This window comes from Erinaceus europaeus, chromosome 10, assembly GCF_950295315.1.
Source record: "Erinaceus europaeus chromosome 10, mEriEur2.1, whole genome shotgun sequence".
Lineage (NCBI taxonomy): Eukaryota > Metazoa > Chordata > Mammalia > Eulipotyphla > Erinaceidae > Erinaceus > Erinaceus europaeus.
Window position 1 is genome coordinate 8005447 of NC_080171.1, and position 15198 is coordinate 8020644.

General features: G+C 39.0%; 1 protein-coding gene across 1 annotated transcript in view; it reads right to left on the reverse strand.

The window, feature by feature from the left end:
• SMC2 (structural maintenance of chromosomes 2) overlaps window positions 1-15198 on the reverse strand; it is a 42394-nt gene that overhangs the window by 8521 nt on the left and 18675 nt on the right. The window contains exons 11-16 of the mRNA XM_007516199.3: window positions 14993-15152; window positions 14148-14265; window positions 13003-13141; window positions 12532-12651; window positions 11262-11466; window positions 435-570 (exon numbers count right to left, since the gene is read on the reverse strand). Coding sequence (XP_007516261.2) covers window positions 435-570; window positions 11262-11466; window positions 12532-12651; window positions 13003-13141; window positions 14148-14265; window positions 14993-15152 — 878 coding nt within the window. The remainder of the gene's footprint in view (window positions 1-434; window positions 571-11261; window positions 11467-12531; window positions 12652-13002; window positions 13142-14147; window positions 14266-14992; window positions 15153-15198) is intronic.

A 15198-nucleotide genomic window follows, 5' to 3' on the forward strand; every position in this document is an offset into this window, starting at 1 on the left:
GACTTTCTGGGAGAAACTTGTTTACCTTCACAGTAAGAAACCTGGTGATCTGCATTATAGGTCAACTACAACACTGTAAACTCAGTGCAGACACCTGACAGAGAGGCCATTCAAATAACAATTCAAACAACCTTTGGTATCCGGAGTTTTTTTTTTTTTGGTATCGATAGGTTTCCCCCACACTAATCCCCGCACAATGTTAACAGTATATTTCAACAGGTGAAAAGTAATATTTGGCTGAATTTTTCTCTTAAGAATTTTTTAAAATAGAGACCTTATTTTTGTCAGAAATATAGACATAACTTGTTATATCAAGTCTTAATTTATATTCAAATGCTATAAAATAAAACCAAAGAAAAAAGTCAAAAACGGTACGTAAGTAAAAGCAAATATTCTTTCATTTTATACCCCCACCAAAAGACCACAAGCCTTACTTTTCAGCAGTGTGTTTAAGACCTGCTAGTTCTTTTTCTAAGCCTTGTAGCTCATTTTCCTTGATTTTCAGCTCATCTTGAATATCTTTAAGTTCTTGAAATTTGGTTAGAATAGAAGCAGCCTGAGACCGAGCACCTAATGGGAGAAAATTGAAACAGGCCTTGGACATAAGTTACCACAATGTTGTAAATAATAAAAAAGATTTAAATAGTTAATATGACTCTATAACAACATTGTTACTTATGAAGCTACAAAGTTTAGGATCTGAAAACAGACTTGTGGGGCCCAACCTAGGAAGTGCAACAGGTTAAGTACACATAGTATAAAGTGCAAGGCTCCAAGCAAGGACCTGGGTTCGAGCCCTTGGCTCCCCACCTGCAGAGGGGTTGCAGTGGTGAAGCAGGTCTGCAGGTATCTTTCTCTCTTGCTCTCTATCTCCCCTTCCTTTCTCTATTTCCCTCTGACCTATCTAGTCAAATGGAAAAAATGGCCTCCAGGAGCAGTGGATTCATAGTGCAGACACTGAGCTCCAGCAATAACCCTGGAGACAAAATGAAAAAAAAAAAAAAGACATATGTATTTGTTAGAAATACTTTTAAGTAGATGTGATCAGTCATGTATTCTATCCCTATCTCATAAATAATTAAATCTGTTAAAAATAACAGTATGTTGGGGGTTCCCGGAAGATGGCGGACTGAGAAGCTGCTAGTGGCTTGAGCTCTGATCACATCTTCTGGAAACGGTAGGATTTTCTGCCTTTAGTAGGCCAGTCAATAAGGGGTCCTAGCAGTGACACCAAGGAGGTGACTATAACTTAATTTGGGTTAAAAAATAGAGTAGAAAAAAAGGGAAAAATTTTTTTCTTTTAAATTATTAATCCCAAAGCACACCTCCGCCCCCTCCCCCCCACCCTCATAACCAGTCCCTGGGGACCAGCTCTTAGCAGGCTCCCCTGCTGAGCTTCTTTCTTTACCAAGATTCCTGTCCCACCAGGGAGTATCATTCATTCTAAGTCTATTCCCTTCTGAAACCTCTGGCCTTTTTTCCTTCTAAGTAGCCACCCCCCCACCCCACCCAGCTAATTAAATAATTAAAAATAAATAAATAAATAACTCTTTCCTTTCACCACTCTTTTATGACTGTTCTTTTTCTTATCTTTTTATTTTTTTTCTCTCTCCTTTTTTTTCTTTTTCTCATTCTTGTCATCCTTTCTTCCTTAATCCTACAGCTTCCAAAGCCACAGGCCCCATCCCCCACACCACCAAACAGTGTGCTTTTTGAATTCACTGATACACATTTGGGAATTATTTTGGGGAAGAATTCTGACTCAGAGTGGACACTCACTGCGAGTATCTCTGCTCAACTTCCCTTCCTCCTTTAGCTACCCCTAGAATATACAGTGGATAGTAGATTTGCATAACTGTCTATTTCAGCTATCCTTGTCTAGTCCTGAGGGTTTTTAAAATTTTTTTTTCTCTTTCTTAACAATCAGCTGCCTCTGATCACGAGGTTTGAGGTAATCTGGGACAGGGTTTTTTTTTTTTTTACCCTGCTCTATTTTATTATTAATATTATATAAAGGCATATATCTCCCCCACCGCCTTTAGGTTGATCAGAATGAACTCTTAGGGTATCTTTCATTGCTAGGGTAGTGGGCATCTTATCTATTGTGGTAGGAACTTGTATCGTTACTCCTACCTCCTCTACAGACTCTCCCCTCCCTCCTCCTCCTAGCTAATTAAAAAAATTAAATTAAATTAAAAATAAATTAATTAAAAAAAAAACCTTTCCTTTCATTGTTCTTTAATTACAGCTCTTTTTCTTATCTTTTCTCTTTTCTCTCTCGTTTCTTTCATTCCTTTCTTTTTTTTTTATCTTGTCATATACTTCTTCCTTCCTTCTTCTTTGCCTTTCTGAATTTGTGAATTATTTTGGGGAAGAAATCTGACTCAGACTGGACTCCATGTGTGTATCTCTGCTCTACTTCCCTTTCCCCTCTTGTTACCCTAGAATATACGGTGGATAGTAGATTTGCATAACTGTCTATTCTTGCTATCCGTTCTTTCTTTTCTCTTTCTTCTTCACTGGGATTTGGTTACTATTTTTTCACAGACTGGAGGCATTGTTTGGCTAACTGGGAGTTATTAAACTGTTTCAATACTTGCTTCAGTTGCTACTGTAATTCCTGAGGTTGGTGAGTGCAATTGTCATAAAGGTATTTAGTACAGTGTTGCTTGTGCTCAAGACACAACAACTGAGGAACAACAGAGCATAAAAAAGAAACACATAAATCAAAAAAATGGGTACGTCAAAAACAAATAAAACTGCTACTCCAATGAATGAAGACAAGAGCCCAGAAGAAACTACAAATCAGTCAGAAGTAACCAGATAAGAAAAATATGCAAGCAATAGTAAACTTATTAATCACAGAAATGAAAACAACATTGGAGGAAAGGAATGGCAGTATTAGGGAAACAACAGTTGAGACCCCCAAGGAAAATACCGATTATCTTGAGAGAACTGAAAGCTGAAATAGCTGTAATGAAGAAAGAAGCTGAGGCAAGGGAAAGCAGACTAACAGAATCAGAAAACAGAATTAGTCAGACAGAGGATGAGTTAGAGAAAACAAAGAAAGAGGTGAAAGAGCTTAAAAAGAGATTCAGAGACATTGAAAACAACAGAGACATATGGATGGTCTCAAAAGAAGTAACATTCGTATAATTGGCCTGCCAGAGGAAGAAAGAGAGGAAGGGGAAGCAAACATTCTAGAGGAAATAATACAAGAAAACTTCCCAGACCTGAATAACAGAAAGGACATCAAGATTCAAGAGGCCCAGAGACTACCAAACAGAATCAACCCAGACCTGAAGACACCAAGACACATCATAGTCACAATGAGAAGAAGTAAGGATAAAGAAAGGATCCTAAAGGCTGCAAGAGAGAAACAAAAAGTCACATACAAGGGAAAACCCATAAGATTATCTGCAGACTTCTCCACTCAAACTCTAAAAGCCAGAAGAGAATGGCAAGATATCTATCGAGCCCTGAATGAAAAAGGGTTTCAACCAAGGATAATATATCCTGCTAGACTTTCATTCAAACTAGATGGAGGGATCAAAACCTTCTTAGACAAACAACAGTTAAAGGAGGCAACCATCACGAAACCGGCCCTGAAAGAGGTTCTAAAAGACCTCTTATGAACAAGAACATCACTATAATACTTGCAATATATCAGAGCAAACAAAAAATTTCTTTCGAACAATGGCACTACAATACATTAAATCCATAATATCAATAAATGTCAATGGCTTCAACTCACGTATCAAAAGGCACAGCGAGGGGGGGATGGATCAGAAAACATAACCCAACCATATGCTGCTTGCAAGAATGCCATCTGTCACAACAAGATAAACACAGACTTAAAGTGAAAGTATGGAAAACTATCATACAGGCTAACGGTCCACAAAAAAAGGCAGGAACAGCCATTCTCATCTCAGACACGATAGATTTTAAATTAAATAAAGTAATAAAAGATAGGCAAGGACAATACATAATGATTAGAGGATCAATCAGCCAAGAAGACTTAACAATCATTAACATCTATGCACCCAATGAGGGACCATCTGAATACGTAAAGCACTTACTGAAAGAATTTCAAAAATACATCAATAGTAATACAATAATAGTGGGAGACTGCAATACCCCACAATCACACTTAGACAGATCAACAAAGCAGAGAACCAACAAAGATACATGAGAATTGAATAAAGAGATTGACAGACAAGAACTCTTGGACATTTTCAGACTCCTCCACCCCAAAAAAACTGGAATAAAACTTCTTTTCAAATCCACATAACACATACTCAAGGATAGACCACATGTTAGGCCACAAAGACAGCATCGATAAATTCAAGAACATCGAAATCATCCCAAGATCTTCTCAGACCACAGTAGAGTAAAACTAACATTTAACAACAAACAGACAATTATTAAAAGTCACAGAATTTGGAAACTAAAAAACATACTCCTTGAACCACTGGGTGAGAGATTCACACACACAAGAAATTCAAATGTTCCTGGAAACTAATGAAAATGAAGACACAACCTATCAAAACATTTGGGACACAGCTAAAGCAGTACTGAGAGGGAAACTTATAGCCATACAATCACATATTAAACACCAAGAAGAAGCCCAAATGAACGACCTTACTACACACCTCAAGGACTTAGAGGAAGAGGAACAAAGGAACCCTAAAGCAACCAGAAGGACAGAAATCACTAAAGTTAGAGCAGAAATAAACAACATCGAAAATAAAAGAACCATACAAAAGATCAATGAAGCCAAATGTTGGTTCTTTGAAAGATTAAACAAAATTGACAAACCCCTAGCCAGACTCACCAAACAAAAAAGAGAGAAGACTCAAATTAACAGAATTGTAAACGATGCAGGAGATATCACAACTGACACCACAGAAATCCAGAGAATTCTGTGAAACTTCTATAAAGAACTATACACCACCAAGCTACAGAATCTGGAAGAAATGGAACAATCCCTAGAAGCATATGCCCTTCCAAAACTGAACCAAGAAGAACTACAAAATCTAAATGCACCAATCACAGACAAAGAAATTGAAACCGTTATTAAAAATCTCCCCAACAACAAAAGTCCTGGACCAGATGGCTTCACAAATGAATTCTACAAAACTTTCAGGCAACAGTCAGTACCCATACTTCTTAAGCTTTTCCATAAGACTGAAGAAACAGGAATACTCCCTTCCACCTTCTATGAAGCCAACATCACCCTGATACCAAAAGCTGATAGGGACAGAACAAAAAAGGAAAACTACAGACCAATATCTCTGATGAACATAGATGCCAAAATATTAAACAAGATCTTGGCCAACCGGATAAAGAAGCATATCAAAGAGATTGTCACGACCAAGTAGGATTCATCACCAGGAATGCAAGGCTGGTTCAACATCTGTAAGTTAATCAATGTCATTCACCACATCAATAAAAGCAAAGCCAAAAACCACATGATTATCTCAATAGATGCAGAGAAAGCCTTTGACAAAATCCAACACCCATTCATGCTCAAAACTCTACAAAAAATGGGAATAGATGGTAAATTTCTCAAGAGAGTGGAGTCTATATATAGCAAACCTACAGCCAACATCATACTCAATGGACAGAAGCTGAAAGCATTCCCCCTCAGATCGTGGACTAGACAGGGCTGTCCACTGTCACCGTTACTCTTCAACACAGTATTGGAAGTTCTTGCCATAGCAATCAGGCAAGACAAAGAAATCAAAGGAATACAGATTGGAAGGGAAGAAGTCAAGCACTCACTATTTGCAGATGATATGACAGTATACATAGAAAAACCTAAAGAATCCAGCAGAAAACTACTGGAAATTATTACGCTATATAGCAGGTATCAGGCTACAAAATCAATGTAAAAAAATCAGTGGCATTTCTTTATGCAAACACTAAATCTGAAGAAGACATCCAGAAATCACTCCCATTTATTGTTTCAGCAAAATCAATCAAATGCCTAGGAATAAATTTGACCAAAGAAGTGAAAGACTTATATGCTGAAAACTATGACTCGCCACTCAAGGAAATAGAAATTGATACCAAGAAATGGAAAGATATCCCATGCTCATGGATTGGAAGAATAAATATCATCAAAATGAATATTCTCCCCAGAGCCATATACAAATTTAATGCAATATCCATCAAAGTTCCACCAAGCTTCTTTAAGAGAATAGAACAAACACTACAATCATTAATCTGGAAACTGAAAACACCTAGAATTGCCAAAACCATCATGAGGAAAAGAAACAGAAATGGAGGCATCACACTCCCAGACCTTAAACTACATTATAAAGCCATCATCATCAAAACAGCACGGTACTGGAACAAAAATAGGCAAACAGACCAGTGGAACAGAATTGAAAGCCCCGAAATAAATCCCCACACCTATGGACATCTAATCTTTGATAAGGGGTCCCAAAGGATTAAATGGAAATAGGAGGCTCTCTTCAATCAATGGTGCTGGGAAAACTGGGTTGTAACATGCAGAAGAATGAAATTGAACCACTTTCTCTCACCAGAAACAAAAATCAACTCCAAATGGATCAAAGACCTAGATGTCAGACAAGAAACAATCAAATACTTAGAGGAAAACATTGGTAAAACAGTTTCCCACCTACACCTCAAGGACATCATTGATGAATCAAACCCAATTGCAAGGAAAACTAAAGCAGAAAAAAACCAATGGGACTACATCAAATTGAAAAGCTTCTGCACATCCAAAGAAACTATTAAACAAACAAAGAGACCCCTCATAGAATGGGAGATCTTCACATGCCATACATCAGACAAGAAACTAATCACCAAAATATATAAAGAGCTCAGTAAACTTAGCACCAAAAAAGCAAATGACCCCATCCAAAAATGGGCAGAGGATATATATGAACAAAACATTCACTACAGAGGAGATCCAAAAGGCTAACAAACATATGAAAAATTTCTCTAGGTCACTGATTGTCAGAGAAATGCAAATTAAGACAACACTAAGATACCACCTCACTCCTGTAAGAATGGCATACATCAAAAAAGGACAGCTGTAGCAAATGTTGGAGAGGATGTGGGGACAGAGGGACCCTTTTACATTGCTGGTGGGAATGTAAATTGATACAGCCTCTGTGGAGAGCAGTCTGGAAAACTCTCAGAAGGCTAGACATGGACCTTCCATATTACCCAGTAATTCCTCTTCTGGGGTTATACCCCAAGGACTCCATAACACCCAACCAAAAAGAGGTGTGTACTCCTATGTTCAAAGCAGCACAATTCATAATAGCTAAAACCTGGAAGCAACCCAGGTGCCCAACAACAGATGAGTGACTGAGAAAGCTGTGGTATATATACACAATGGAATACTATGTAGCTATCAAGAACAATGAACCCACCTTCTCTGACCCATCTTGGACAGAGCTAGAAGGAATTATGTTAAGTGAGGTAAGTCAGAAAGGTAAAGATGAGTATGGGATGATCCCACTCATCAACAGAAGTTGAGTAAGAAGATCTGAAAGGGAAGCCCAGCCAGTCTATCTTGGCGTTACTCTCGATCGCACTCTGTCATTTCACAAACATAAAAACTGCAGTAAAGGTGGGCGCGAGGAATAACATCATTGCAAGACTGGCCAGCTCCTCATGGGGCGCAAGCGCTTCCACACTACGATCATCATCTCTGGCATTATGCTATTCCACTGCAGAATACTGTGCCCCAGTATGGTTCCATAGCCCCCATGTCCACTTGGTCGATTCCAAATTATATTCCTCCATGAGGATAATTTCTGGAACCATCCGTTCCACCCCGGTTCCATGGCTGCCAGTTCTTAGCAACATCGCCCCGCCAGATATTCGTCGGGATGCGGCATCATCTAAGTTCATTTCCCACGTCTATGCTCGACCGGACCTGCCAATATACGCGGATATCTTCGCCCACCCTGTCCAACGCTTGACGTCTCGTCACCCAATCTGGTCCCCTACGCCTACACTGAACTTCTCTGTTCCAGACTCTTGGAAACAGAGTTGGCAGTCAGATGAGGTAAAGAACAAACACCTCATCACAGACCCCTGAGTGGCTGATGAAAGTGATGAGTGGCTGAGAAAGCTGTGGTATATATACACAATGGAATACTATGCAGCTATCAAGAACAATGAACCCACCTTCTCTGACCCATCTTGGACAGAGCTAGAAGGAATTATGTTAAGTGAGCTAAGTCAGAAAGATAAAGATGAGTATGGGATGATCCCATTCATCAACAGAAGTTAACTAAGATGATCTGAAAGGGAAACTAAAAGCAGGACCTGACCAAATTGTAAGTAGGGCACCAAAGTAAAATCCCTGTGGCGAGGGGTAGACATGCAGCTTCCTGGGACAGTGGGGGGTGGGAGTGCGTGGGAGGGATGGGTCATAGTCTCTTGGTGGTGGGAATAGTGTTTATGTACACTCCTAGTAAAATGTAGTCATATAAATCACTAGTTAATTAATATGAGAGGGGGAAAATTAATTGTATGTCTCGAAGTTTTTGAAAACACAAACTGAATCTTTTTAATATATACGCTGTGTAATTGATATGCAGACTCTCTCAAAAGCCTAGACCAAGTAGATCAGAAGCAACCAATAGCACAGCTATATACAAGATACTGGGTACTGTACAGCAAACCCTAACAAAAGGACTTTTCAAAGTTAACCCAATAATCTGATGATAACATTAACTATCGATTGTCTTTTTGAACCCTAAGACAGCAGGAACCTCACATCTCCACTAGAGAGCCTCTACTTCCCCCAGTCCTGGAACCCTTGGATAGGGCCCACTTTCCCGTATGCCTCTCCCAATCCATATCAGATAATATTGCATCTGCCGATCACAACCTAACCAACACAACGATTGCCACCCCAACATGCTTCACTTCAGACTGTGTCCAGAGACTTCACGTGTGGAATGACAACCCTTCAGCTTCATTACTCGGGTGAGACCTTTCCTTTCATAGTATACTCTAATTCTATCTCAGGTAGTTCACTTTCTAACAAAGTCCCAAAACCTAGATATACACAAGGTTCTGTGAGAGAGAGCATATGTTCACACGTATCCATAAACTACTGCAAAATATATACCTGAAAGCAGAAGTACACTAGAGTTTGCAGTGAGTATCCCTGTAACACTTCCTCTCCAACCTTTGGGTCCATGACTGCTCAACAATTTGTTTGGCTTTGTATGTTAACTCTCTTTTCAGTCACCAGGTTCCAGATGTCATCAGGATGCCGGCCAGGCTGCCCTGGACTGAAGACCCCACCATTGTGTCCTGGAGCTCCGCTTCCCCAGAGACCCACCCTACTAGGGAAAGAGAGAGGCAGACTGGGAGTATGGACCGACCAGTCAACGCCCATGTTCAGCAGGGAAGCAATTACAGAAGCCAGACCTTCCACAATGACCCTGAGTCCATGCTCCCAGAGGGATAGAGAATGGGAAAGCTATCAGGGGAGGGGGTGGGATATGGAGATTGTGTGGTGGCAATTGTGTAGAGTCGTACCCCTCCTTCCCTATGGTTTTGTTAATTAATCCTTTCTTAAATAAAAAAGAAAAAAAGAACAGTATGTTAATTTGGTTCATTTTTTTTTCCTTTCCTATGAAAAGGGCATTATTCAATATAAGGTTGATTTGCCTTTCAGCTCAGAGTGCAGAATGAGAATAGCAAGGAGCTGAGATGACTGACTTATAATTATGAAATAAACTCAAGTGACTGGTATTTGGCAGAAAAGCTGTCACTAAATCATAAGCCGATCTAAGCTCTGATCTACCAGAACAAACTATTTTTACTTTATAAGCAACTACAGTGGCATGGTACAGTGAGGGGCTAAGGCGTTAAGATTATCAAGAAAACACAGTTTAATACAAGAATGTGATGTCCAGTTAGCAGTGCTATTATAAGCGTTTTGTTAACATGATGCATGGTGATATAATAGTTATACAATCTTGGTAATGACTACTAAATCACAAATAAAAAATTAAAAAAAAGAATTTCAAACTATCAGAATTAATGAAAGCTGAAAAGTTTCATATTTTGATATTTAAATCTATCTGTCTCTACTTTGCAAATGCATTTGTTAAATGTTTATAGTAAACTAGGGAATTTAACAGATCACACATCTCTATTTTCTCTCCCATTCTTCTGTTTCTTGTTGCCCTATCAAAATCAGCAAATATATATAACTTTAATTCTAGTGAGAGAGTAGAAGGGGAAATATTAGCCCTGGTAGTAGGTGGCTCAATGGTAGTACACAAGCATAGAGTCCCAGGCCCACTTTCTAGAGAATAAGCACATTAAAAACTAAGTCAGCAGAAAGGGGACTGGAATGTGATGTGAAACCAGCAGACACATGTAGGGACAGGAGGAAAAGTAAGTCAGAAATATCATGCTCCCCGATTTAAAACGATCGTGTAAGCCTAAAGTAATAAAAACACTATGTCACCGGAAGAAAAAGTCAGAATTAAACGCACATCTATGCGGTAAGTTCACGACAAAGGGTCCTAGGATAATGCCTTCAATAAATGGTTCTGGAAAAGCTGGATAGTCACATGCAAAAAGAATGAAACTAAGCCAGTACTCTATATACCACCACAAAATTAGCTCAAATGGGACTAAAGGCTAGAGCTAGACCTGAAATCATAAAACTCCTGGTCAAAACTGGACCATTAGCTCAATAACACTGACTAGGGGAACTTTTTAAATTTGACACCAAAAGCAAAAATGTCACAAGCAAAAGTAAGTGGGACTATATTACGCTGCAAAGCTTCTGGACAACAAAAGGAACAGTCAGAAAATGAGAAGGCAACACTAAAATGGTAAAAAAAAAAAAAAAAAAAAAAAAAAAAAGGTATTTGTAAACAGTCAGGAAATGAAAAGGCATAATACTAAATAAATACTAAAATGGTACAAAGACATTTGTAAATCTTTTATCTGATATGTCCTAAACACATTCCTAAGTCATACAACTGAATGGCCAAAGATTCTAACTAAAAAGTAGACAGATTTAAATGAACATTTTTCCAAAGATGTCAGAGAGGGTCAACAGGTATATGAAAAAGAAAAAAAGATAATGTCTCTAATCAGGGAAATGAAAATCAAAATTACAATGAGGCATCAGTTCACACACCTGTTTGACTTGCGAGGGACAACATGGAGTGGGAGAAGAGACTCCCATCTTATTTATCAGACAGAACTGGAAAGAAAAAAAATGATACAAAACCTACCTCCACTTAATGTCCCGTGAGGGTCAAATACGTCACCGCCCAGGGTTACAGTTCTAGTCATTATCCTTTTATCAAAAGCCACTTTTTTAGCATTATCCATAGTGTCACAAACAAGTGTTGTCCCAAAGACAAATTCCATTGCTTTCTGAAGTTCTGGTTTGTATTCAACCAGGGAAAGAGCCACGTGAACATTTTTAGGACCAACCTGTAGAAAAACAAGATGTGTCACAGAACATTAAATTCTTCTCCTTTCTAATTATTTGACAATACATGAAGAAATTCTATCATTTCAATTTGGGTAATAGTTAACCTGACACTACAATTCCTTTTGAACTTTCAAAAACACCATGGAAAAAGTTAAGAGGGAAAAAAATTTTACACTGAAATATCTGTTGCTAAGTAAAATATATAACTACAATACCAAGAATTATGGTAATTTCTATCAAGCAGGAACTTCTACCAAGTTTCTAAATCCAACACAAACTATTTGGACACTTCTATCTTTTTTTTTTCTCCTTTCTTTTATTTGATAGGACATAGAAAGGAACAAAGATAACTGCAACATTGCTTCACTACCTGTGAAGCTTCCCCACCCCCATACCCCAACTCCTGCTTGTGAGTGTGTGTGTGTGTGTGTGTGGGGGGGTTGATCCTAGGTCCTTATGCATGGTAAAAGGTGCTAATGCACTTCTCTTTCTCTTTTAAAATTTATTTATTTATTACTTGATAGAGACAGACAGAAATTGAGGGGGGGAGACAGGTAGAGAGAGAGAGAGAGAGAGAGAGAGACAGAAAGACATCTGCAGCCCTGCTTCACCACTTATGAACCTTTCCCCCTGCAGGTGGGGACCAGGGGCTTGAACCTGAGTCCTTGAGCACTGTAATGTGAGTGCTCAACCAGGTGCACCACCACCTGGCCCCTACCTCTGTCTTTTTCTATTAAAGAAAAATGATGCCAGGAAAGGTGAAGCCGCAGGCATAGAGACTAAGCTATATTGCAGATGGCAAGAAAGATTTAATAGCTTGGTACTGACTGCTAGTCATGCTACTTGGTTTAAGTTCTAAAGGCATCTGAGTACACTTTGATATATCAAGGGAGTTCTAGTTTTCCACGCTACCATGTTCTTTTGTAATCTAATTCACAGGAGTCCATTCCACTGCATCCTGGTTGTTCTAGTCAGGGCAGCGGTAAGACTGTGTGGCTTTAGGAAGATCATGCTTCCCCTTATTACATTACAGCCTCCTGACTGGAAAAGAAAACGAGACTCACAAGATCCTGAGCCACCCTCAGAGTTTCTGGAGTGATGCACCTGGCTGAGATTTTATTCAGTGGAATTATAGTGTACCGGCGCTTCAACTCGCCCTTCTCTAGGAGTTTCTTTCCAGTGACCTACAACATGGTTTGAAGGGAAAAGTATTAGTCACAGAAAAAAAAATTCAAGTGAAAAAAAAAAGTTTAGGAATACAAAACCAAGTATTTAGGACCTTCCATTCCAAATAATCTGAAGACTAAGACTAACATATTCCTCAGTAAGCAGGGACTCCTCTGGGGTTAATCAAATACATTAAAAATCAGTAGTAAAATTAGGAAACCATTAACTTAATAGTTTTACCCTGGAGAAAAGAAGTAACCTTAGGTGAAACTTAAAACATTAATAAGCTATCCGATCCTTTTCTAGTAGGGTGTGATCTTAAAGAGAAACAGCAGTTACAAATAATTTTATAATCCCAATCAGTTTACCTCTGTGTCTACTACAACATTGTAGAGTCGTTCCCCAGCTACTAATTCTAAAGCTGTGACTGCTGAAGTGTCTTTCACGCTTATCAGAGAAGCTACAAGTCCTTTCACACAACTTCTGTTCCAGTTCTTCTCGGGGTCCCTGCAACAGAGAAAGAAGTGGACAAAATCAAGCATGGAAGAGAACGGAAAAAGCTTTTCTTTGCCTGTTAAGAGTGCATCCTAATAACATTAAGTTAAAAGGAGCGCACAGGAACCATACACCTACTTCTAACAGAGACTGTCTTTAAATGTCTCAGATGACTAGTCAGATACTGTTCATAAAATCAGATCTTTCTGTATGCTTTCAATGTAACAAATTCTTTTAAAATACTTTTTGAATTCAAATTAAATTTCCCTTACTTCGGTGTTAAGAATGTTAAACACTAGTAATCACTAGATTTCACAAGATTTTTTTACCTGCCATTTGAAACGTTTCAGTAAGATTTCAGGAAAAAGTATCACAGCAATGTGGTCAGTAGTGCAATGGCTAAAGTGTTGGGCTCTTCACAGTCTCCTGAATTGATTCTAGAATTCACATAAGCTAGAGTGATGCTCTAGCTCCCTCTCCTCTCTTATACATGAATACATGCATGTTGACACACACACAGGCACATACATGGGCTGGGAGGTAACACACCCAGTAGAATGAACATAGTAATTACCATGCACAAGGACCCAAGTTCAAGACCCTACTACTCCCCACCTAGAGGGGGGAAGCTTCACTATCAGTGCTCTTTCTCGCTACCTTTATATCCCCTTTCAATGTCTGTCCTCCCAAATAAAAGAAAAAGAAAAAAAAAAAGAAAGGAAAAAATGCCCACCGGGAACATGGATTTAATGCAGGCACTGAGTCCCAACACCAGTCCTAGTGGTAGATAAAGATGTATGTCTCGAGGAAAAGAAGCTCGCAATAGTAATTCTCATGTAAGTATTTCAGTATCAGCAAAATTTCACGATTCTTTTTCCACCTTAAATGGAAATATATTTTGTATAGAAATACACAAAACTCAAGATTTCTTGGGGAATGCAGAAAAACATCCCTGTAACAACAAAAACCCTGTAAGTAAACAGTGATAATGGAGTTGGGGAAGGAAAAAATATGTTACCTGTAGGCAAATCGAAGGTTGGGAAATCTGGCCAAGAGAGCTTCGTATGTTTCTTTTAATCTACTGATGTCCCGGGACAGCTGTCTCCGCCTTTCCAGAAGATTCTCCTCCTTGTTTTCTGAATAGCGATTCAGAAGGAAATTAAAATCCAGTTTCATAACTGCCTGGTTTCTTCTCCTAACTTGAGAGAATACTAGTAACCTCTATGTCTAGAGATTTTCTAGAAGCAAAATTTAAATGTCTGGTACTAGAGGCCATTTTTACCATTCAAATTTCTGACAAGGGTCATGTACATGATTTCCAAGAAATAAAGTTTTCATTGATGAAAGAATGTGTATTAAACATCTATGAAGGTAACAATACACAAATGAAGTTGTTGAGTTTTCAAAAAATTTAAAGGGCTCTTTTATACTGAGATTAACTCCCCCCTTTTTAAAAAATTATTACTGCCACCAGGATTATCTCTGGGTGCTCAGTGCCTGCACAACAAAGCCACACCTGGCTGCCATTTTTCCTTTTTGAAGGACAAGACAGAAATTGAGGGGAGATAAGACACAGAGTCACCTGCAGGACCTGCTCCACCACTCCTGAAGCTTCCCTCCTAGTGGTGGGAAGCAGGGACTCAAACCAAGTCCTCACGCACAGTAATGTGTGCACTTAACCAGGTGTGCCGCTGCCTGGCCCATCTATTATTTCATCTATAGTCATATATAGCACCTCCACTAGTACCCAGGGGTAGGGTCAGAGTTTTCCCTACCTACTATCTATTTCTTTTATTTCAGCTAGTCCCTATCAATGATCACTCTGTCGTGAAGGGAGGTGTATTACATCTTGAAAAGGCAAACCTTCATAATTGAGCCTTTTCATTTCAGCTTCCAGTTTCTCTTTCAGTTTCTTCACCGACTCGAAAGCTTCCTGATCCTTCCTGTAGCCACTATCCATCTTCTTGACTTCAGCCTGTTTGGTCTTTAATTCTTGTTGGGCATGTTTCAGCTTCATCTGAGCCTGTAATAGTGAGAGGTAGCATACTATATAAAGCGGAAGGCAGACA